This window comes from Macrobrachium rosenbergii, chromosome 3 (genome assembly GCF_040412425.1).
Source record: "Macrobrachium rosenbergii isolate ZJJX-2024 chromosome 3, ASM4041242v1, whole genome shotgun sequence".
In the NCBI taxonomy this organism is placed as follows: Eukaryota; Metazoa; Arthropoda; class Malacostraca; order Decapoda; family Palaemonidae; genus Macrobrachium; species Macrobrachium rosenbergii.
The window spans coordinates 11,460,175-11,485,932 of record NC_089743.1 but is presented as its reverse complement, the minus strand read 5'-3'; the positions used below and the strand labels follow the sequence as shown (position 1 = coordinate 11,485,932).

General features: G+C 40.8%; 2 protein-coding genes across 14 annotated transcripts in view; one reads left to right on the top strand and one right to left on the bottom strand.

The window, feature by feature from the left end:
• Positions 1–3,316, top strand: part of LOC136852684 (latrophilin Cirl-like) — a 1,484,851-nt gene extending 1,481,535 nt beyond the window's left edge. For all 13 annotated transcript variants that reach the window (XM_067127658.1, XM_067127633.1, XM_067127599.1 and 10 more), the window contains one exon: positions 511–3,316. In XM_067127658.1, the coding sequence (XP_066983759.1) occupies positions 511–758 (248 nt within the window). In that variant the 3' untranslated portion in view covers positions 759–3,316. The remainder of the gene's footprint in view (positions 1–510) is intronic.
• Positions 3,317–21,165: 17,849 nt separating this feature from the next.
• LOC136850593 (uncharacterized) lies at positions 21,166–21,789 on the bottom strand. Its single transcript, XM_067124263.1, has one exon. It carries the CDS (start codon positions 21,787–21,789, stop codon positions 21,166–21,168), a length of 624 nt encoding a protein of 207 aa, XP_066980364.1.
• Positions 21,790–25,758: the final 3,969 nt, after the last annotated feature.

The following is a 25,758-nucleotide window of genomic DNA, read 5'->3' as shown; positions in this document are numbered from 1 at the left end:
TTACTACTACTACTACTACTACTACTACAAGTACTACTACAAAGAAAGAAAAAGAGAGAGAAGGAAATGAAACTATATATATTATATATATATATATATATATATATATATATATATATATATATATATATATATTATATAATATAAATGGAGAGTTGCTTGATCCCGCCATATCCTGTGGTGATGGTGGTTGTGTGGGTTTGGTGTGGTTTGCTTGCCTTCTGGCTTTTTTTGCACATAATTATGAATAGCACATTGCACATTTAGCTATAGCTTGACCCGTGTTCTTTGCACATAATATTAATTTATTTATATTGGCTTTAACTGTCCTCATTCCGCTTGCCTCAATTTTTATTTGTTTCAGAATGAACTCAGTGCCTAAAATGTACATTTGTGACATTTGATACTTAAGCTATAGGAGACCCATCTGCTTCATGCATTTGAAATTTAGAATAGCGTAAGACAGTGTCCTGAAATCATTTTCCTGACCAATTTATTTTTCCATTTCAGTATCTCCCAACGCTGTGTCCTCTAGGCGCAGTGAAGGGGTCAGGGGCCACCACACACCACCCTGTGGGCCCCCTGTTGTCCGGGGCCACATCCACGATGGGATCTGGGGGCTCCCTTCGTCAGGGAGTCACGGGCCACCTTCCTCTAGGCGCCCTTCACCAGTCGCTGCCACGCCACCACACAGTCACCACTCCTCGCACCGCCACCACCACAGCCACCACCACCAATCTTCATCACGCCACCCTTAATCACGCCGACGAAGATGCCTCCTACAAGTCCTTCTCCAGGGATTCCGGGCACGGTGGGTCTGAACAGGAAGACTCTCCTCGTGCAGGGTGGAATAATCATCACCATCGGTACTCCAACTCCTTGACAGCTGATCTCAAAAACGCCTACTTGGCCAAACTGAATAGCATCAATGCTGCTGGTGGTTTCGATGGCAATCTCACTTTCCCAAATATTGAAGGTGGGAATAAGGTTATAACTGTGCCCAACAGTTATACAACCCAGCTCTCGCATGCGGGTGTTCCTCCAGCAGTTGCAGCAATGCTTCGTGGTACTGCTAACACTGCCCGGTCTCACTCTCCATGGAACCACACATACATGGAAATAGAAACAGAATCTGACCCAGTTTATGAGGAAATCGAGCGTGAACGCTGGGTAGGTCGGTCAGGTGTTGTGAACGGACCCGTTGGACAAGAGTCCATGCAAGTGTCTGACCTCTCCGATGAAGATGTGAAGAGAGGCACTCCCAGTGACATGAGCCGTCAGTCCTCCCGCAGCTATGGGGATGCCAGGCCTCTCCTTCCTTACCACTCCTCAAGTCATCACTTTGCCAGCCGCAGCCCCCAAGACCAACAGTTCGCCCTCAGTGAGGAGAGGTTGAGGGATTTCAATGCCGCGCAGATGAGCAAAGACTTGGAACAACTGCAACAGGCACAGCAGCAGTTCAGCCGTGAGAATCTGATGACAGTTGCTGTGCTGAATGGGGAACAAGTTGTTTGCCGGCTGACCTCGCCTTCTAATCCTCAGGCACCCCAGAGTCTCCCTGTTATCCATGAGGGTAACGGGCGTGGCTTAGTGTCCCAAGCTTCCCCAGCTACAAATGGTTATCCCGCCCACTTGGTTGTCTCTCGGCCTTCTCATCTGAGGCCTCAGCAGTACAGCGAGTGCTAATAGGCCTGAATCAAGGTGCAATGGATATTTTAGTAATTCAGACTCCACTCTTTTGTGTAGAAGATTCAGTAAAGCAGACAAAAACAAATAAAAACTGGACGGTGCATATATATATATATATACATATACATACATATACTTTGCGAGTGTCTTTTTAGGTAATTTCCACCTGTGTCTGCCAGCTGTCGCACAAGGAAAACAAGATACTGTACTGTTAGTAATAAAAGTGATAAGGAGCCTTTCTCTCAAACTATTAATCGAAAACTGTATACTTCCGTCTTCAGCTGGCTTAAATCCTTGATGGTGCAAAGGCATTTAATTTAAAATCACGTGATATGATTTTGTAAAAATATAGAAGAAATGAAAACTCCACTGAAAAGACGAGTGCATGTGCGTTCAAAGACTTAATTTCTGGAGAGCGTTCGGTTCCCTTTGTGTTTTGGAACCCTGTTTGGCAAGAAGAAACATTTTGCAGTTAGCCAATATAATAACTAGTCGATGTCTGTTTTCTTACTATTATTTATTCTTCGTCTTTTTTCGTTTACGTGTCGCAGAACTGTATTATAGAGGTCTGTGAAGAAATGATGGTATGGAAGCCATTGTGATTTTACGCATGTAAGAAGTGTTCCTCTTATTTTAAACATTAGTGTGTGATACATTCCAGAGTCAGGTGTTTATTTTTTCCTTGTTTTCTGTTTATTTCGATATTGGTTCAGCCTCAGTGCCAGAGTTGCTCTTAAACTTCGCTTTAGAATCACACTAAGTAAAACTTGAATGGCTATTTGAGGAAGTGCCTTTATTCGGTCAAAGGAGAAGTGTGTGTACATGTATAAAATGGAATTATTTGGAATTGTATATATTGATGTAAATAGAATATATTTATATGTACGTTTTCTTAATGAAAAGCCAAAGCTTTTAGATTGTAGAAGAGTCTTCAAAGAGAGAAAATGAGAGAGTGAATGAGAGTGATTCAGATTCCAAATGGGCCTTTTTTTCCTCTGCTTAGAAGAGAAACACTGATAATGATAATACAACTTTACATAATTTTTTTTTATTTGTTATGCATATTTCGCCAGTAGCAGTCCTGGGGCTATCACCGGCCTGTAGTGAATGAAATCATCATGAATGAAAAGAAGAAGAAATACAAACTTTTCATTTTAGATTGACATCCCCGTAAAACCCCACTTCCTCACCCCCTACCCCCCACCCACCATCAGAGTTCATGATTGCATCGCCGACATTACCGAGGCATCTTCTGCTGCTGCTCTGTTGCTATCAGTGTTGCCTCTAGCATTGGATATCAGCTGCTCTGTTGATATCAACATAATACATGTTTTGTTGCGTTTATAGAAAACGGTGCCTCCTCGATGTGTAGGTGAGTTTTCATGCGTCTGAGGGAATAATTAAGGATATTAATCTTATCAAGAATTGTACTGATGTATTATGGTTTCGAGGAGGCACCGTCGAGAAGAATAAAAGAGGATTATATTAGCTGTATAATTGCTCTTCAAGTAGCTTTAGCCGACCCCAGGAACTGTTTCTGCCATTTATATCTCTTCTCCAACTTGTGAGCTGTGATACGTTGAATAGATAATCAGTGTAAAATATGACAATAAACTGTTTAAATGGACCGTTGCTTTTATTCTTGGAAACCTTGCACTAACTTTTAGTGAGTCTTTAAAAAAAAATTTTTTTATTGACGAAGGAAAAACTTACACTGAGAATGTGAACATCTTTCTTAAAAATGAAAATGCCTAATTTCAATTAGGCATGAACGTGCCATAAGACTGAGGCAGCTGGAAATATTGGAAAGGTAGATGTTATGTCAAAGTCACTTGCCGGAAACGAACTGTTTCTGCTGCATACAATAAAAAAAAAAAAAAGTGGCTCTGGTAGCTCAAAATGATAGCTTAAGAAAAGTAAAGTAGGTCATGGTAAGTGATATATGCGATTAGATTTCATCGAATTCTTGTCATTAAAGTTATCAAAGATCTAGTACTAAAGCCAACGGAAACGGAAAATTGACCCAAAAGAACATATGGAACATAACCTCAAAATGATAGTTACTTTTTGGGAATATAAAATTAGGGTATATATAAACAGACAAGCTAAACTTGGTTATTGTTAAACCTTGAACCATCCAGATGATGTACGAGAGCAGTTTCGCTGTTCATGTGGCTGGAAAATCATCGACCAAATGTCGATTTTTAATGGAAATTCCAAGTAATGATTAGGCACTATGTTAATACTAATGACAAATAAATGAAATGAGAAAATAATTTCAAACTCGTGCAAGGAAAGCCTCTCGCTGAGCTCGTAATCAAGCTGGAGCTTCTAACCATTCTTGGTCTGTCCTAAGTAGGGTTGGGAAGTGCCCTTCAGCAAAGAAATTCAGTGTCGAAGTTGATAAGTTTAGGTTGGTTCCCAGTGAGTTGAGTACACCTTAGTTTAACCAGACCACTGAGCTGGTTAACAGCTCTCCTAGGGCTATCCCGAAGGATTAGACTTATTTTACGTGGCTAAGAACCAATTGGTTACCTAGCAACGGGAACTACAGCTTATTGTGGAATCCGAACCACATTATACCGGGAAATTAATTTCTATCACCAGAAATAAATTCCTCTAATTCTTCATTGGCTGGCCGGAGAATCCAACGCGGGCCTAGTAGCACAGTGCTAACCGAGAACGTAAAGTGATGGTTATAGGCAGCGTAAAGAGGGGATAGTGTACTGAAGAAATGGTTATAGACACTGAATGCTCTCTACAATTAATGGGGTGCTAAGGATAACTGGCTTTTAATGGTGATTTAATAGGTGAGTACTTGAGACAATATACGATGCTTGGCATTGTTCAGTGGCATTTTCTAGTGTTGGCACCTACCCTATCATTTCTGTAATGGACGAAGGATATGGTGAAGCTTTTTGAATGTTGTTTTCTGCCTTTGACATGTCCACTGTACACGCTTTATTTTTTTTTTTTTTTTTATTAAACCTTTGAAAAGGAATAGCCTACAGAGTAGGTTCATAAAGGCCAGGTATAAGGAATTTTTTAACTTGAATTGCACAGTACCCCATCATTACTAACCTAACCCAAGAGGGTCGTGTCCTGTCTGCTATGCCTTGAAATGCAAAAACATTAGCTAAGAGCCTCGACCTGCGGAACCCTCCCCCGCCCAATTACGGATTATTCTTGAACTCACGTGGTCCAATGTTTATATGTATTTTAGTACTTATAGTTCTAGATCTCATCGATTGTAAACTCTGAGGTCACTTTAGTGAGTCGTAGACACTTTGAATAATGAAATAAGAAATAAATCACCCATATTGGTCACCGCTTAGATATTTACGCCATCGGGTTATTCAGACATCTGGCCGATTTTGGTAAAATTCCTGCTCAAGTACTCTTGGCTAGCTTACGTGGCCAATAACCGACATATAACCTCCGTTACACAGTCAACAACCTATTGAGGTATATCGAGGGTTCAGCACCTTTAACCATATTACATTAATGATGCCCATTTTTCTTTTCAAGTAGCAGCAGCTGAACTGGAATTCCTCTGTTTGGCATAAAGTAGAATTCGCTTATTGTAAGGAGGTGATCAGCCTTTGCTATGCTCCTTTTCAAGTTTAATCAAATCTTATCCTGTCAACTATAGGTATGTTCTTTATTTTTACCTTTTTTTCCAACTGAAAAATAACCAGTTTTATGAAACTGCTACGCATTTGTTCTGAAGGTAGTAAATACGGCGAGCTGTCCTGTTGTATGGACTAGAGTCTGGTTTTTATCCTTCGATTTTCCCCTTGCTCTCCAAGCCTGTTCCCCATTTTGGGCAAAGCCCAGTGTTGTATTTCCGTTATTAGTGAGATTTGAGAGAAAGTTTTTCCCAAGGGAAAATGTTGAAGCTTTGAATATTTATTCATCACATCTCCTAACACTTGTTTCTACATGGTAAAAACGTATTTATGTTAGAAAATGAGAGGGCTAAACAACAGTGCCAGCTAGTGAACAATGCAGTAGATACATACAGTGAAAATGATAGATATTGAAGAAGTTTCACTGTAAAAACTTGCATTCATGTGTAAAGTTAGGTCCTAATGTCTTTTGTATAAAACAAGTTTTGTTGACAAAAAAGTTACAAAGACTTAGAAAACTTATAATTATGTTATAGCTGATGCTCTCAACTAACAGAGACCTTGCAACAGTGGTCAGCTGATTCAGTTTTGAAACAGAAGTGACCTCTTCTGGGAAGGGCAGACAAAGTTTCGTGGCAAGAAAACCATAACAACAACTAGCCATTGAAGACCCTCTAATTTCCTTCATTGGTCGTGTCTATGCCGTAAGTGATCGCACCTGTATTTGCTCTGTTTTTGGAAGGTTTTTTCACGATGCTCTTCAGGAGACAGTTTTGCCACGGCCAACTAAGTCTTTCTCTGCTGTTATTATATGCAAAATAACATGCAATACAGCTGCCAGTGTATTGTTACATTTTAGATGAGACTGAGGCATAGAACTGACAGCAGTGGCTTTCATATGAATTAAGAACAAACAGTTGAGAAGTTAAGACTGAAGGGTTTGCTTTGCAAGTAAACCTTAAGTAGACTTCAAAAATTTAAGTTTAACGGATTATTTATCCACAACGGGTTAGTTTGGCCGATGAATAATGTACCGTTCTTATTTTACCATAATTATTGTTAACTAATGAGAACTTGGACAGTCGCATGGAAAATCTAATGGAATCACATTACAGTTTACGTCTTTCGCGAAACCTTTGTAAATGTCCCCATTACATTTTTGGCTCCCAGGCAAATATAGCAGATTTTATTTTTGTAAGATTTAGCTTACGTTAGAAGGAGTTTAACGAGCTTAAATAGTTATGCGTAGTATAAAATGTAACTTCTTGATAATCATACAAGGTAACCCAGGGATGTCAAGCATCATTCCGAAGCTCGACACAAGTGTCATTCTGTATTTAAGTTAAGGTCAGTAGGTACCGAATAAAATATGGGTATGCAGTGGGTGTTTTGTTGCAAAATTTAAACTTGGAAAGTTTAGAGTTAGACAGCTGCTGGCAAGACACTGTCGGCCGTAACTCTCTTGTCTCTTAGTCCATTTTTTTTTTCTAACGAAATTAGGCTAATAGAAAAACAGTACACTCGATTGTGACCTAACGATTCAAAACACATCTGAGGGAAGTGAAAATTTTCTCTGGGCCTGAATAAAAAAAAAAAATTAGGAACTATTTTAAATCTGTTAAAACAACTGAAGAGTTACCAGCAACATTCGCGACACATAATAGTTCCGCAAACTAAAATTGAGATTTTGTTTACATGGAAAAAACGTGTTTAGTTTTGACAGAATTGAACAGCGCTGCCAGCTAGTGAACTTTGCAGTAGGTACATCTAATTTAAATGATAGATATCGAAAAATTTTAGCAAGATCTGTTGATAAGAGAGTTACAAAGGTTTAGAAAATCTATAATAATGTCGCAGCTGACGTTCTCAACTACTACAGAACTTGCAATAGTGCTCAGATGATTCAATTTTGCCACAAAAGTGACCCCTTTCGTGGCAGGTCGCGTTTCTTAACGTTAGCTTGTCCAAGAAAACTAACAACAACTAATCATTAAATTCCCTCTGATGTCTTTCCAAATAAGAATGGAAGGTTTTTCGTTTGGAATTATTGGCATATTGTTATTTAAATCTGTCATATCGAACGTTGTGAGGGTTAGTAATGGATTTGCAGTGCCGGATGGAGTACTTAAAACTCCAGCCAGTAGATGTGTTCCTTAAAAAATTAAAAATTGTTTTTACATGAAAAATAAATATTCCCAATTCCTAGGACTAATTTTTAACCTTGATATTCCTTGTGACTAGCTCAGAGTACTTTAAAGTAAACAAGAAACATCTAGTACTTATTACTCTACTTGTATGGTTAGTACTACTATTCAAAGGCATGCAGTTTATTATAGAACAAGATGAAACATCAATCAACCTGCCTACATAAGATTTCAGAGAATAGAATTTTAAGTGGACAGGGCTTGTTGCTTTACCAGACTCGGACCCATTTCGTAACTCGTTCTATGTATGTATCGTTTACTGATGCCACGCCTTTCAGAGGATAAGAGGATGTGGTTAATAAACGAATCCTTCACGACGTGAAATTAAAATTCAACTGTTAAACTTTGAAAAATATAGGTTAAGATTAGTAATAAATAAACCAATTATCCATCGTAAAGGTTGTCTGTAAATTTACTCAGCAGGACGCTGATAGTTCTAAAGTAATGGAGTTCTTGATCGAAGTCAATTACTTTGTAATAATCAAGTCCGTAGTTTTCATGCTGAGCGCAAAGTCCAGTAATTTCATTCCTGTAGTTAGTAAAATGAATATATATTACTGGACATCACTGTGGTAACAGTTTCAAACATATGAGTCTTTAACTTTATTTTGAGTAGTATACGCTAAAATGGTTATCGTTTTCTAAAATACACGGTAAGGGGATCAACGTTTTCTATCTATTTATGGCAGACTTAGGAAGTTTGCTAAAATTTTAGTATTGATTTAGATGCGATTCAAAATTGAGGCGCCCCTATGCCCGATGATGGAAAAATGTGCAACGGCTAAGAAAATTACGATATTTAGACTGAAACGGCTAAGAAGAATACATAATCGTAAAAATCTTTTGCCATTTCTTCGAGATGCGGCAGTGGATAGACGTAAATCATAGACGTCTGGTGGTTTAAGCGGTCAAGAACTGGCCGAGAGTTTTCTTCATTTTTTAATTAGAAAAGACGGCTTAACTATCATTTTGTTGAAATGTCGACCACTGAGATTTAATATTGTAAATAAAAACGATAGTTAGGATTACAAAAAGAAAATGTGCTATTGTCTGACGCCAATATCTGAATTTGGAGTGGAAAATTTTTCATGGTTACTGCTATGATTACGAATATTATAAATGCCAATATTTCTGAGAGCAGTTTCCTATGCCCGAGAAACTAGTCATAAATGAACCAGTTTTAATGATTCACTTGATTATCAGCACTTCAGTGCATATAGGCCTGTTTCAAATAAGTTCATGTCCAAATTGTAGAGGGATAATGCTCTACCGGATAGTCAGTCAGTCTTGCTTATCTACATTTATTGATGTATGTTGTGTTGGAACCGGCAGATGAGGGTGAATGTACCTTTTTTCACAATTCCAGTGTATCCCAGTCCCATGGTGAGAGACGGGTCAAGTTGTGGGATCTACCTATTCAAGCGCTATTAACGTCACAGTGAAATGAAAAAAGCTGAGTATATGTAGTACACACACTCCTTGGGCCTAGCATGATGATCCTGTCCACAGTTTACACATTTTGGCACCCTACATTTCCATTGTGTGGCATGTTCGTCAGATCCACAATAAGCACATAGAGGTTCATTACGACAGTTTTTCTTTGTGTGTCCATATTTACTACAATTTTGACATTGTAGTGGCTTGGGAACATAAGTTGACCCAAAATTGTTATTTTTTGAAGTAAATCTTGACCCTCAAATTTTATTTTTGCAATTCTTAATACTTTATTATTTTGTTTACTTGGTATTATATATACCTCACAGTCTTGGACTTTGGTATATCTCATTTTAAGCGAGTCCAACAGTATATTTTTGTCAACCGGTTCGCCATTTTCAGGAAGTACAATAGTACCCTGAATGCTGTTCATAGTGTCATGCTTCTTTACTTTTACGTTTACATTGTCAACACTTTTTATTGATAGATAGTCTTCAGACTGGTTTTTTGTTGTGGCTTCTATAAGCCACTCTTCATTTTTATTTGTCTAAACGACATTTCTGTCGTTGAGTGTCTTTTTAATAAGAAGTTTTCCAACTTTAGGGCTGAGATTTGCTGTTCTGTTTCCATGCTTAGAAAGCTTGACCAACTTTCATTCCCAAAGAGGGAGTCGAAGTGAGTCAAGGTTGGGTCAAGACGATATTTACTTCTTTTTGATTTGTTGTGTACTGAAGCATAAGGTTCCAGTGTGATTACATTTGGATTCTTTATTGTTTTTTTCCAAAGAAAGGTTATTTACAGGTGGTTCCAGCGGTCGTCTTCTGTGCCAGTCACTACCATCAAAGGGCCCAGGTACTCGAATCTTTATTTTCATAGTATAAAGATTTGAGGGAGGAAAAAAAATAACCTGAAAACCTTAAAAAGATATCATCAGCTTTTCATGGGGTTTTATTCTCCCACCAATGGCACAAGTGAGAACTGACTCCCAAATGTCCGCTCCCTACCCTACCCCAAAAGGGGATGGCACAACATGATTAGAGTGGCACAAGTGTAAGCCAAACCCGCTTGCTAGGGCTGAGAGTATTACAAGAATACAATCATCCCCACCCTAATCATGTTATGGGCAAACCGGATAGAATGCCGAGAGTCCTATCCATAGAACCAGACCCCCCTGGAATCCGTGGCCCAGCCCTAACAAATAGTTCCGCCTTTGAGCTACCAATCTGGTAACTCTCGGGTCTGAACATTATCGGGCAGTTGATGGTCCTACCACAGTTCTCACGATTTAGCTTCGGATATAAACCCATTCCCAGCTATGATATCTTTTCCTGTTTTTCAGGTCCAGTAAATTTTACTAAAAGCGGAAAATTCCACAAATTTAATCCAAAATAATATATGATGGTATATGAGACTCTTGTACTCGAACCCAGAAAAATTCCTGGGGTTCAAGAGCCCCCTCACCACATCAAGGTGGTCTCATGTCGAGGGGGGAAGATGTTTCTAAGTTTGCTTTCATTTGTGTTTGAACACTGCTTTGGCTCCGGGGCTAAATTCCCCCACGAGAATATTTTTCATATCAATCTTGTTGTGCTATTCATTGAAGTATTTATACTTCGAGGAATTTGCATGGATTTGGTTCAATTCTTTATTGATTTCATGGCTTTGGACAACTCTGACTGTCCGGAGGAGTCTGGGGTTCAAGACGACGATAATTCCGATTGTGAAGACCTTGATGGTTCAGACAGTGAATAAGAAAATAGTTCAGATAGTGAAGAAGAAGATAGTTCAGCCAGTGAAGAAAAAATAACTCATCTAGATATCAGTCGAAAGGTTGAAGAAGTAACTAAGGAAAATGAAAACGTTTTAAGGCTTGAGAAAGAGAGGTTACAGAAGGATCAGCTGATAATTGAATTAAAAAAGAAGGTAGAGGGGCTGACAGGAGGAGGAATGAAGATGGAAAGAAACATGAGAGACCTGGAACGCCTCAATCAAGAAAAGGAAAGACAAATATATTCAGTGTCCGCAGAAATGCGAAAACTGAGAAACGAAATGACGGAAAAGGCGAAGGAAACAGAAGTGCAAATAAAGGAGGAGGAGGAGAAAGACCAAAGGCTAATTATTTTGGAAAACACGGTCGTAGTTCTCCAGATGGAGAAGGAGACTTAGCATCGAGATCTACAGCAAACGGAAAATAACAGAAGAGAAATGCAAGTCACAATAAACAAGCTAAACAAGGACATGGAGAAACTTCGACAAGAGAATGGTGGGAAGCAGAATCAAATTGAAAGTCTGAACAGGCAAAACGAGAACAAGACCTTGAAGATCAACGATTTGGAAGACGAGTTACAAGTCCTTACCACTCAGAAACAGATGGCCCATGAAAATTCGGAACAGCTCGACCGATGCAAAACAGAAATTGTTGAGAAAGACGAGGAACTGGAAAAGCTTAAAGAACAGAACTTGCAGAGGGATAAAGAGATCCTCCGACTGCAAAATGAGTGCACCCAAAAGCAAAAGTAGTAGTTTGTTAAAAGAAGCTAAAAGTGTTGTAGCAGAAAAACCGAAGGCCAATGGAAAGCTGAATGAAATGACGAGGAGGAGAGACTTGAATTTGAACTGGCCGAGGCGAAGGAGGAACTAGAGACGATGGAGTTCGAAAAGATGGAGACGACCTTGGAACTCGAACGACTCCAAGAAGAGACCCTGGCCAAGGATACGAAGATCAGATCCTTGGAAACGAAAGTCAAAATTCTTAAAGGAAGTGAAAATGAAAGGTCATAATCTCATGCGCAAGGAAAAGGAAGTGTGCAAAGAAAGAAGAATAAGATTAAAATGGTGCAGAACAAGCTATACCAGAGAGGAGCTTTGGAGAAAAGGCTTTGTATAAAAACTCGATGTCTGAGAAGCCAACATCAATTGCAAGCCCTCTACCAACAAATGGACAGCATCGAGGAAGAACTTCGCCAAATCAGGCATTGCAACGACCTTCTACTGGCACCAAGAGGCACTCTAAAGACCCGACTAAAACTCCATCAAATAAGAAGCCCCTAAATAGAAAGGAAGCGCATCAGAAAATGAGGCTGGAATCTGCAGCCAAACTACGAACACTGGAGCGAGAATCTGAAATGGTTCGGAGGCTCTACAAGATCAATGCCGTCACTTGAATGCCGCGTAAAGTTGATTCTGCTTTTAGATGAAAATTGATGGTTTACTTGCAGAAGAAGCCACGATATCTACGATGTTGGGAACAGGAATGAGCTGAGTTTTATGATGGAAATCAATCCTAGATATGGCTATGGAAGCACCTCTGCGCGATGGAGACACTACAGCGGCTGGTGGGACTGGCAGCAAGTGCCCGGAGACTGGATTGTTGTGCACCCCCTCCCCTGCCACGCGATACCCCCTGGAAATGGGTATCAATGCCCAATCACATATGCGTGGAAGGCAACCACTGGCGCGGCGTAAAAACCCGTAAGTTTCATGCCTACTTCATATGTGAACTGGGTTATGCATTGCGTATTGGATCCCATTCTTGCATATACTACAGAGCAACCTCTGGCGCGGCGTAAAAACCCGTAAGTTTCATGCCTTTTATATGCAAAATATGGGTTTTATGCAATGCATGCCGGATCAAAATTCTTGCATATACTGCAGTGGCAACCTCTGGCGCGGCGTAAAAACCCGTAAGTTCAATGACATTTATATATGTAAAGCGTTTGATCCCAGTGTGGCCTTAGGGGCACTAAGATCTTTGTCGAAGGGCATCGTCAGGAGTCGCTGTACTTTGAAGTCGTGCAATTTGGAGATTAGAAACTTCCTGTCCATGGCGAAGGAATGATTGGATTGCGGATTTCATCTAGGAATCCGACGTTCCCAACAGCGAGCAGAATGACCTGGAGGCGTTACAAGATGTAGGGTCATAAGACTGAGGATTTCACCTATCTTGGCTAGCTGATGGAGCTGAGAATGGGGAAGGGTCCACCCCTGGTAAACATTCGATGACGCTCCGTTAGCAATGATGCCCCCCTTAATACGTTTTAAAATAGATTGTCCCAGTCATCACTATAATCACAATATCATCAATATAAACAACACACCCACCTCTAAACCTTGGACCAAAGTATTCATTAACCTTTGAAAGGTTGCAGCAGCATTCTTCATCCCAAAAGGCATTGGTAGAGTCCTCTTTGCGTTACAAACATGGCAATCCAGTGCCATTTGGACCTTGAACTGCAATACCTTTAACAAATCAAATTTATTTATATATTTTGAATTCCCTATCCTGTCAAAACAGTCCTCTATCCTGGGTAAAGGACGCTATCAGGCTTTGTGTGACCTCGTTGACTGCGGTAATCAAAACAAAGCCTGAATTGACCATCCTGTTTCTTTACCAAAACAAGAGGTGAAGATACGGACTGTTGCTGGGTTCGATCAGCCCGTGTCGTAAACTTATATAATCAACCTCTTTATCACAACATCATTTTAAATGGATTTAACATGTGAGGATTGTTTGCAGTTTGCGTTACCCACATCATCATGTTTCAAGGACAGTATGGTCTGTCCTGGAACATCCGAAAAATAATCCTTACCAACTAAAACCGCTTTTTCAAAGATCCTGTTCTGCTAAATTCAAATCATGACATTTCTGAAATTTTCTAAGAATATTCAATTATCATTAGGCCATTCAGCACCATCAAAACAATCATCAACAAAATTACTCATGTCTGGAAAAGAAAAAGAATTAATACCATTACACTTTGAAGTATCACCAATTAATGCCACGGGAATAACTTTGTCACGACCTTTATAAACTTTTAACATATTTATGTGACACAGCTGGTAGGGTCTCCTCCTTTCAGGAGTTTCAACTAAATAATTAACATCACTTAATTTCTTTAAAATTTTCCATGGTCCTGAAAATGAAGCTTTTAAAGGGTTTCCTGAATGGGAAGCAATACCAAATTATATTATTAAATTATTTGTTTTAGCAGCCACTTCCAACTAAGTGTCCAATCGGCTGCTTAATAAGCAGATAAAAATCTGCTGAATATGCTATGTTAAATAGAATATATTTATGGAATCTATTGTTTTAATTTAAATTTACTTATCATTTTATAAGTATATTTGCATGCACAGAGAAGGAAAATAAACATCTATATTCACGGGATTACTAATTATTAAAAAATAAATAAATAAATAAAATTAAAGTATAGAATTTTCCCTAAATATTTAAAATTTCACTGATTACAGTTCTGATATAGTATACAAATATTCTAAAATTGCAGAAACTTAAGCATTTATGCATACACACACACACACTCATATATACACTATATTTATGCTTAAAATTGTAATAAGTAAGCTATATGTATAAAAAAATCAAAATAAAACAAACATACAACAGATAAACATTTTACTTTAAAATGTGTAAGAATAAAATTATCTATATATGTTTTAAGAGATCAGTATCTGTTAAAAATCTAAAAATCTTAAAACTTTGAGTCATCATCCCTCAGAATGTCCCATTCTAGGAGATGATCCAAAGTATTTATGTCTAATATGTGAATATATGGAGCATTCCAATTAAAATGTGTTTCACTGTTATTCTGGTTTGACAGGAATCAAGCATTCTGGGAGGAGGCTGATCAGTCTATAAGAAAGCCATGGGTTAACCTTGTGTGCCCATTACGCAGCCTGTACAAAGCAATCCTCATGGTTTCTCTGCTCCTGTAAGGAACTATTAAAATGGAGTATTGTAGACTTTATTCCCTCTAAGTTTGTTATTTCTAAGTGACAACCATTGGTTCCTAGATTTTATCTAATATAGATTTAAAATACTTTTTGAGTCCTTATAATAAGTTTTGTACATTTTATTTTTATTTGTCAATGGCCGCTTTTGCATTTTTATCAGCAATTTCATTACTCAATTCCAACATGGCCTGCGCCCAGCACAAGGATATCTTTATATTTCTGAATATTAAAAATGAATATTTTCTGTACTGCTCTAATAGCAGGGTGATGATGATTAAAAGAATCTATTGCTTGAATAGCACTTTTTGAATCACTATATATAGTGTAATGTTTGTTGGGAGTTTTGGGTATTTTTATATAGAGCTAATGAAATTCCCTGTAATTCAGTGGAATATATGGAGCTATATAGGCATTCTTCCATAATAATATTCCTCGTCTGTAATAACTGCGAATCACAGCAGCATCAGTTTAGAACCATCTGTATAAATGGAAGTGTATTTGCATGCATTTCTTGGTGTTCCAGAAAAATTTGTTTGATAACAAAACTTGGAATTTCCTCTTTCTTTAAGTCAAATAATTTTATAGCATATATGAGGTTTATTCCATTTCCAAAAGGTGTTGAATTTGGTAAGTGGTTCAGGAATTTTAATGGTGGAATACTATATTTCTCTATGTATATTTTCAGTCATTATAACAAATGAATAAAAAAGATCGTGGTCCAACTCTTTTGGAATGCTGGTATTATTTATAATTCTACTCAATTTTGATGGGTATCTTAATGTCCGCGAATAGAAGTTTAAACTATATTCGACTCTTCTTTGATCAAGTGACATAGACCTGTTTCACAATACAAAGAAATAACAGTGTGTAGATTTAAATGCACCCGTAGCATATCTCAAACCTGCATTATGAAGAGGATCTAATTTTTTCAATGTACTGGCAGATGCAGAAAGCATATAGATGCGACCCATAATCAATTTACTCAATATCAAGGGTCTTGTGTAAATAAAGTAATGTACTTCTATCTGAGCCCCACTTGGTATGTGACAATTTCTTCAGTAGATGAAGTAGCTACTTTACTACAACTTTCATTGTAGGTAATTAATGTGAAATTTCCAAGTCATTCGTTGGTCAAATACAACCCCAGAAACTTGGTATGAGTCACAAAAATTAATTAGTTTATTATATAGTAGTAATTTCATTTTTCGGTACATTTTTTCTTATTTGTAAAAGTAATGGCTACAGTTTTGTTGTCGATATAGTGAATCCATGTGCAGTAGTCCATGATACAATAAGATCAAGAGTTTTTTGTAATATACTTTGTCCTGTATAAATATCTGAGTGGATGATCCAAAAAGCAAAATCATCTACATACAAAGAACACTGTACACCAGTTGGTAGTTGTTTTGTAAATGTCATTTATAGCCATAATAAAAAGGGTGGTGCTCAAAACACTACCTGAGGAACTCCTTCATATTGTGGATACTCCTTAGATAAAACACCATTTATCTTAACTTTGCAAAAGTTCTTTCCTTTAAAAATTGTACTATGTTTATGTGGGTAAAGCACCTCTCAGTCCAGAATAATGCATTCTTTTAAAATCTGATGTTTCCATGTCTTGTCATAGGCTTCTTTTCCATATCCAAAGAAAATGGTGGGCATAACTATTTGGAAGTAAAAGCTTTCCCAATATCAGCGTCAAGTAAAGTTAAAGGATCAATGGTAGATCTCAGTTTCTATATCCATATTGTGAAACAAAAAGTATCCTGTTTTTTCAAGATACCAGATTAATCTGTTGTTAATCATTTTTCTCAAACAGTTTATATAAACAGCTTGTTAATGCTATTGGTCTGTAGCTATTTGTGTCATAAGGATCTTTGCCTGGCTTCAAGAATGGAAGGTCCAGTGCTTTCCCGCCAATCTTGTGAAAAATATATTTCATATCCATATTTTGTTGTATAGCTCCTAATAAGTATTGTAAACTGTTAGGGGTGGAAGGTGTTTCAACATTTCAAAAGTGATCAAATCTTCACCAGGGGCTGTATTAGAACATGCTGATAATGATAAGAGTTCATCCATGGTAAAGCAATCATTGTATGAATAATATTGATCAGTCTCAAAATTAATTGGATTTTTTTCTTCCTTTTCTTTAATGTTGTGAAAGATTTTTTGATGAACCTTTGGAGATATGCCAAATGTTTGTTCTCCTAAAGCAAGTTACTACCTCTTTAGTATCATATATCAGTTTCATGTTAATTTTCAAAACTGTACATGGGATCAAATGTCCTTTCCCTAGTATTTTATGCACTTTTTCCATATCTTTTTAAGGGTGTATCTTTGCACACCGATTTTAGGTAGTTACACCAAGATTTTCTTTGTGCTTCATTAAACGATTCGTTTTATGACACAGCACACGACCTTTTATATTCTATAATCCGAATCATTTCTAGACTTTTTAAATTTTCTTTGGGCTTTATTACGAGCCTTCTTTGCTTTTTTACACTCCTCATTCACCACGGAACTGGGCATTTGATCTTCACATGTGATACAAATGGCATTGATGATTCTGCAGCATCAATTACCAGAATTAAAAAATAACTAAAATAGTTTCTATGTCCAAATTATCATCCCATATTGAACATTCTTTGTGCATTCACCAAAATCTCCCCAATTGGCTTTACTAACATCAAATTTATTGATTGCTACCTCTCCAGTGAAATTTAGAATATTAATCAAGACAGGAAATGATCACTACCACACAAATCGTCATAAGTGTTCCAGAAATATTTATCTGCTAGATCTTGTGAACACAAGGACAAATCTATGTGAGAGTAACTCTTGTTCGTTGATCAAAATGAGTTGGTTTGTCTTCATCTAATATGTGGAGTTGATTATCTATAATAAAATCAAGTATAATGTTGCCTCTAGAGTTTGATTTTACATCATGCCATGATAAATGTCTTGCATTGAAATCTCCTATAAGTAAAATGGTTGGGGAGCCTCTTGACTAAGTCATTCAGCTTTTCTAAATCTATATTATTATTCGGGTTTAGATATATAGAACAAATTGTTATAATTTCCTCTAGTTTAATCTGAACTGCTAAGGGCATTTATTTCAGATGAAACATCATGTACCGTGAAAGGTACATCTTTTCTGACGAGAATCATATTTCCTTTCTGATTAGCAGAGTGAGTTGATAAGATGTATAAAACTTATTTGTAAAAAACTGTAGGAAATGGGTAAAAATGTTTCATTGAGGCAGATACAAATTGGGCTATATTCATCAATTAATTTAAGTAATTTAATTTGTTTTTGTTAATACTTGGGAATGTTCCATTGTAATATAAATGAAGGAGTGTCATTATTATTTTTTAGAATTGAATTTTACTTTTATTTACTTTAGTCTTACGACCCTGGAGTTGGGAGAATTAAGTCCACTTTATTTTTGAATTGGAACTTTTGATAATATCTTTGTTGTTGTACAACGGAATTTTGCTTCCTGCACCTTTTCTGTAATCAGGTGGCATGGCATAGTCTCGTATCAGTGACTTATGTGTTTTTATATTTGGTTTTCTTTTAGGTTCCTTAGAATTCTGTAAATTATTTTAGAAGAATTATTTTCAGAAGGGTTTTTACTATTGGTGGTATAAACAATGGTTTCCTCTGAACTTGTAGTTTTTAGACATTTACTATTTTGGACTATGAAGGTCGTTTTTCTCTTTCTTAGGCGAGGACGTTACACTGTGTGATCTAGGTCTTTTTCCTATCTCTGGTGGTCCATCTAGTTCTCTTAGTATTTCTTCGATTTCTTTAGTATTTTGTAGTTTGTTTTGTTATGATTATCATTTGATATATCTTCTTCTTTATTTTGGCTTTTGTTAAGATGTAAAATTATCAGAGATATCTTCTCTGTTCATCAAGATGATCATGTACAGCAAGGTTGACAGTATTTTGAATTTATTACTCATCTCCATGGTATTGCTTTTATCTGATTCTTCTACAGTTATTTGATTTCTGGTGTTAGAAGATTGGGTGGTTTGTGAGACATCATTGATGTTGTTTTACTTTGAGTTTGAGTGCATCTGCAAATGTTTTGTGGAAGTTGCATTCCTTCTTCTTTCATGTCTTCTTTAGCTTCCTTTGACTGTTATACCATATTTTCTTGATCTGGTAAGGGCTTCTTGGAAATATCTGAAATATACACACTCCTTGCATAAGCGTGGTGTGAACCATTACAATTAAAAATTTTTTGGGGCTGCTGCAATCATCACTACTATGCTCCAAGGAGCCACATTTAAAGCATCTAGGTGAGGCCAAAGACTTGCATCGTTTTGCTGTATGTTCAAATTTCAAGCAAATCTTACATTGCATAGGTTTTGGATATTCTTCTTTAATTGCTATTCTTTTGTTGCCTATTTTCATAAATGTTGGAATTGTTTGCTGTGAAAAAGTTATTTTAGCTATCTTCAGACTTCTGTCCAGTTTTAACACTTCTCCTCTCATAGACAATAACAGATTTAACAATAAAAAAGATTTATGATGTTTTTTTGATCTTGCAGGACTTCTTTTAATGTTTCACACACAGATTCATTGGTGTCATTTTCAACTCTAAGTTTATCCAACAACATAGTTCCAATTTAGTGTTATAATGCGCCTCTGTCAGGAAGCATTTTTCATGATGAATTCCAAGTTTTGTAGTTTCAAGTAGTTTTTTTATTCTTCTTCAGATTTAGCTTTACTATGATTTTGTTTTTTTCCACGGAGAATTTAAGATTGTCACAGCTAAGAATTTTCTTAAGTGAACGGTATATAACCAAGTCACTTAGAGGGGTTACTTCTTCACTTAAAGTGAGAGTGATATACTGAGCCCACACTGGAGGGAGAAAAAGATCCTCAAGGGTCATTCTTTAAATGTTCTTCTCCTTTGAGATTGAGTGTTTGGTACATATGGCTGTAAAGTAGCCATACTAGAGTTTTTGGAGGGATTCATGGCCAAGTCCTTTGAGGAAAGCATAGAGTCATCAGCAGAAATAAGGGGTTGACATAAAAACAAAGAAATTCAATTCATCCAGATATTCCCCCATACCAACCATGGAGTCACAATTAGGACAGGTCATCCCTTTAATTAGGGCTGTCTAGGGGGGTAATATCGGATATACACCGTACCCCCAGTGCTAAAGGCGTCATGATGTCCGTCGAGATCACGACAGCACTGAGGACAGGGTTTGACATTAAACTTTCCCTCGCTCGATCACGTCAGGTACTGAGTTCTACGGTGGAGGGCATGCCGTCCAACTCCATCTTCCATCAACTCAAAGAGGCAGTCAATTGAATGATCCAAAATCATGCCAAAGTCGTCAACGAAAGAGGAAGAGGGGAAGGGAAAAATTTACAGGAGGAGGAGTGAAGGAGTTAAGGTCCCAATGATCAGTTGAATCCACAGCAGTGAGTAGGTGAAAAGAAGCATACTCTCTCTGCTGTGGATCCCTAAACCCCACCTCGTCAAGGGGGTTGGGATCCAGGGGAGTCCATTTGAGGTATTCCATGGCCAACAAAGTTCATTATTCACCATCCAAAGTTCATGTGCCTGAAAATAAGTTAAATTATTATAACTGCATAATTTGGAATTTTCTTATTTAAAGATATGTCTTTCTTGGACTAGTTTTGGGGATTGTCTTAGCAATTGTAACTTTCCCTGTGGCTCGAGTCGTACATCTTACCCTGGGAAGTGTGATTAAAATTGGAATTTCTTTTCTTTCGTATAATTTCTTACGTCGGTGTATATAATTGTATAGGAACTTGTAAGAGGTGCAAAAAAACCAGCAGGTAAAGAACTGCTGCTTTATTTCAGATCCAGGCAGTTTATATAGCAGCAGACTGGCGCCGTGCCATGAACAATGAGATTGTGTGTGACCTGAGGTCGATAATAATTAACAATAATATACAGCGGCAAGTACACTTTACAATATAAAAACAGACAGAATTCAATATGGATATAATCTTGATGCCTGCGAATGAAATACAAGATACACAATTGACAACAGGTAAACAAATACATATAGTTTAAGTGATTGAAATCGCGTGACCTGTACGTTAGTGTGACAATTGTATGGCAAGAAAGAAAATGGGGCGCCACCATAGAAAACTTGCTCAGCGGGACTTGGCAAATGACACGTTTGATGGAGACTCCGCTGGCTCTGTGGGGTGACTTTACAAATACTCCCCCACAAGATGGGACATGTCTGAATCCCAGTCTGCATTATCTGCTGGGTGGCTGAAGGGTGCCACGGCTGCGTGAGGACAATGGAGGCACTCCTGTGTGCAAGGCTGCCCTGAATGCGGGTGTGGAGTGGCCTTTCCGACGACCGTTTCCGCTGCTGAAGGCCCGGGCGGCAGTGGCTGGCTGGGCAGGGGTGCGGTGTGCTGACGTTGTGTCTTCCCCCAGGAGGCTGGCTTGTCAGTCGATTGACACCCAATCGTTCCTCCAGTGGAGTGCGAGCAGGAATGCCTTGCTGTTCCGCTCCAGCATGCGAAGGGGCCCCCTGCAGGGCCTGGTCAGTGGTGGGCGGATGGCGTCATCTGGCGAAGACGTGGGTAGTGGAGGCCAGCCCGGCGGTGTGAAGGTGGCCAACCTGTCGGTGTATGTCCTCTTGTAGGGGCGAACTTGCCGACGATTTCTCGAAGCCTCTGGACCGATGGGTTGTGGCGATCCTCTGTCACTAGTTCGCCCGGGACCACGAGGGGCTCGCTGTAGGTTTTCTTGGCTGGCGGATGGGGTGCCATCGGCCCTGGGGGCAGTTCTCAACCCGAGGAGGACCCACGGCAGATGGTATTTCCAGTCCTCGGCGGTACAGTGGGCGATGAGGGACCTTTCAGGGACCTGTGAAAATGCTCGACCAAGCCATTGGCGGCTGGGTTGTAGGCTGTGGTGGTGTGATGCGTTGTCCCCAGCAGCTGGGCAGGGCGGACCACACTCGGACAGGAAGGCGGGGCCCCTGTCGGTTGTGATGTGGTCGGGACGCCCGCTGATCCAGCTGGAGAGCAGGGCCTCGGCACAGGTGCTGGCGGTGGCTTCTTGCATTGGTGTGGCTTCAGGCCACCTTGTTGAGCGGTCTGCCACTGTCAGGAGATATCTGGACCCGCCTGACGGGGAAGGGGCTAACAATGTCGATACGACGTTGCTGATGCGCCACATGGCTGCGGAACTCGCTTACCCAGGACTGTGGTGTGACGTCCCACCTTGCTGGTTTGGCAATGCAGGCACTATTCTCGCCCAGGTCCTCGCGTCCTTTCTGCACTCCATGCCAGACAAACTTCTCTGACAGCAGCTTAGCCGTTGTCCTGCCGGAGGATGACAGGCCGTGGATGATGTGAATACCTGGCTGGCGGCGGGGAGGCTGGCACCAGGGGTGGGGCTGGCTGGTGCTGACGTTGCAGAGGGGAGATTTGGGCCCCGGGCGAGGGGCACGTCCCTCCACTTTAGGGACGTGATGGCGGTGCAGTAGGCTGGGGTTTCTGGGTCGGGCGGCCTGTTCCTGGCGAGGTCTTCGTGGTTGATTCCCAGCTGCCGTGTTCAGCTCGACTCTGGAGAGGGCGTCTGCTACAGGAGTTTTTCCTGCCGGGGAGGTACTTGATGGAGCAAGTGAACTTCGGCGATGGCCGAGATGCCGTTGCTGCCTGGAGGACCACGTCCCCTTGCTTGGTGGCGTGGACCAGCGGTTGGTGGTCGTATAGATTGTGAAGCAAGTGTCCTCCAGGAGGAAACTTGAAGTGCCGGACTGCACGGTACACTGCGCAGAGTTCCCTGTCGAAGGTGCTGTAGCGGGCCTCTGCAGGGTTGAACTTCTTGCTGAAGAAGGCGATGGGCTGAGGGGGCGCCGTTGATGACCTGCTCCAGGACAGCACCACAGGCGACGTTGCTGGCGTCCATTGTCAGCTGGAGGGGGGCGCTGGGATCCTGGTGGGCCAAGGCGGTTGCCTTGGCGAGGGTGGCCTTCGTCAGGGAGAAGGCCTGCTGCTGGCTGGGTCCCCACAACAAGGATTTTGGTCGGCCTTTCAGGGTCTCCATCAAAGGGGCCGTGGTGTGCGATTCCGGGATGAACCTCCTGTAGTAGTTCACCATCCCGTGAAATTCCTGGGCGGCCTTGACGGAGGTGGAGATGGGAACCTGGTGACGGCTGCGACTTTGGATGTGGTGGACGGACGCCATCTGGGGATACCTTGTGGCCCAGGAAGTCGGCTTTCTGTATGCCGAAGGTGCATTTGTCAAAATGCACGACAAGGCCATTCTCCTGCAGGTGCTATAGGACTGCCCGGATGTGTTTCTGGTGCTCCTTGTGGGACCTGGAAAATATAAGGATATCATCAATGTAGCAGGCACAGAACTTAGGTCCCCAGGATGCTGTCCATGAGCTGCTGGAAAGTCGCCCCAGCGCATTCCTCCAGGCCGAATGGAGAAAGGCGAAATACATAGGACCGAAAGGCGTGATGATGGCAGTCTTTGGTATATCTCTGGTGCGACTGGTACCTGAAAATAGGATTTCAAGAGATCCAATTTAGTAAATATTTTGGCCCTGTGGAAGGAGGCCGTGAGGTCCTGCATGTTCGGCCAGGGGATAATGGTCAGGTTCCGTTGCGAGGTTGAGTCGCCTGTAGTTGCCGCCCAGGGTCTCCAGGGGCCGTCCGGTTTCTGCACCATGTGGGAGGCCCACGGGCTGGAGGCCTTCTTGCAGATTCCCATCCGTTCCATTTCAGCGAATGCGTCCTGGCCTCCTGAAGGCGATGAGGGAAGCCTCCGAACTTCGCATGTGCTGGGGCCCTTTGTTTTTATGTGGTGATATATGCCATGTTTGGCTGGGGCCCCGAGTTTGGCAGAATCGGGCCTGAACACATCAGGAACTCCGTCAGCAGCTATATATAGTACTGGTGGGGGCATAGAGCAGATGGTGGGTGCCTTGGGTCCGTTGCCAACGGGGACTGGCAGGAGTCTGTATCTAGGAGGCGTTTCCGACCAACGTCGACTGCCATATATATATAGTATGGGGGAAATCCACATCAGGAGCAGGGTCCTAATTCCATAATATATATATAGATCCCAGGAGTACCTCCGCCAAGGATGGAGATCGATAGGGGCCTGGTTCCATAGGAGAGGATGGGGACCCGTTGGCGGCCGTCAGGTTGGCAGCGGGTCCGGTTCCTGCTTGTGGTCCTCTCTATATGACGGAAGATTGATCTAATGGCCCAGCAGTGTTGACCAGCATCATCCTGCCGGAGACGGTGTTATATATATATAGCCCTGTGGTTCTTCTGGGCCCTGGGTTCTTCTGCTACCATGGCGACCTGTCCTGCTGGCCGCCACCTCCCCGTTTTTGAGCGGGCGATATTTACAGGGCGGCAGGCAGTTATTTATATATCCTTGCTGAACCGCCTGTGGTAGTGGCTAAGACCTAGGAATTCCACCTGTTGGATATTTAGGCGCCTCCTGGTGACGGTGTTGACCTCTTTCCTTTCGCCCTCCTCCTGTTGGATGGCTGACTGGGAGTGTGGGTGCTGGTCTTCGAGGGCATATATAGGGCTCCGGAATTTGTTTATGTCGGACCTCGGGAGGAGCTATATCGGAGGAGGATCTCCTCGCGACAGGCTTATCTCATGCTTCTTTTACTGCCGTCAGTGTCTGGGATGGTGAGGTTTCGGATCATGCCCCATGACTCCATGACGCTCTGATCCTGTCCGTGGGTTGATATATAGGTCTAGGGTGCGGGCGGCCCACTCAGCAACCAGCATTTAGCATGTCTGGAGGGTTTTTTCAGGAGGTGGTAGGTAAGGGGGCATCGTCAGACACCCACAGGATGAGCTTATTTACAGGATGAGCTTATATAGATCCTCCGGTGGGGCGTTGAGTACTATATCCGCCTGCAGCACCTCATTAGATCCGCAATCCTGAACTGGCTCGACCCGTAGAACCATTTACGGATTCCCCGGCGTAAACGGCAGCAGCTTTATGGACAGAGTGGCCTGGATTGGCTCGCTGGGCTGGGAGAGTGTGGGCGCAGGCAGGGGTGTGGAGGAGCATGAGCCTCGGCGCGGGACGGGCGTGGGTGATATGGGAGGGAGGTAGACTCTGATATCCGGCGAGTTAGCATGCCCAAACACTGGTTCAGCGCCGTGATTGTACATACATATAGATATGGGTCTGCTAATGGCCGGGGAACCACTCCAGGATCACCACTATTTAGAGGTGCAAAAGAAATGAGCAGGTAAAAGTGAACTGCTGCTTTATTCAAGGTCCAGGCGGTTTATATATATTATACTGGCATCGGGCCGCGGAATACAATGGAAGCAATATTTGACCTGAGGTTGATAACAATTAATAAATAAATTTTTAACGAGTACAATTTACATCAATAAAAATAGACAGAATTAAAGTTGAGTATAATCTTGATGCCTGTGAAAGAAGAAACACGGTACATAGTTGATGGACAGATAAATAATTATATATACAGTTTAAACAATTGAATTTACGTGACCTGGCCCGTCAAGTGTACGAATTGTAAGTATAAAAGAAAATGGGCCGTCATCAAAGAAAACTTGCTTAGCGGGGACTTTACAGACAACATGATCAGCAAAGACTGTACAATATGGCTTTACAAGATCACATCCAAACACGGAGACATAGTATAAATAACTCCTGAAGGAGGCAGGTCAGACCTGGTCTGAATGGGCGTATCATAAGACCAGAGCCTATGATCAATGGTTGGAAGCCCTAGAGTGCAGGGACTTCCAAACCTTGAGAGAATGGATGCAGCTTGAGGACCTCATGCCCTACGCCCCTAACAACCTAGTGACATTCCTGTGTGGGCAGCATCAAGACTCTCAGCACCTACTGCACCTTAATGGATATATAGTGGAACACATTCCACCCTGATTTGAGTTCCCTGAATAAGATCCACCTACGAGCAACGCCTAAAGGTTGCAACACCCAAATAATGGGCACCTCGGATGCCAGCATTGTATAGAAGATGGCCATTCCATATAAACGGTACCACTATGT

Bases quoted from the DNA above. Each gene is read 5' to 3' on its own strand.
- LOC136850593 (XM_067124263.1), bottom strand. From the start codon at position 21,789: ATGCAAGAAGCCACCGCCAGCACCTGTGCCGAGGCCCTGCTCTCCAGC.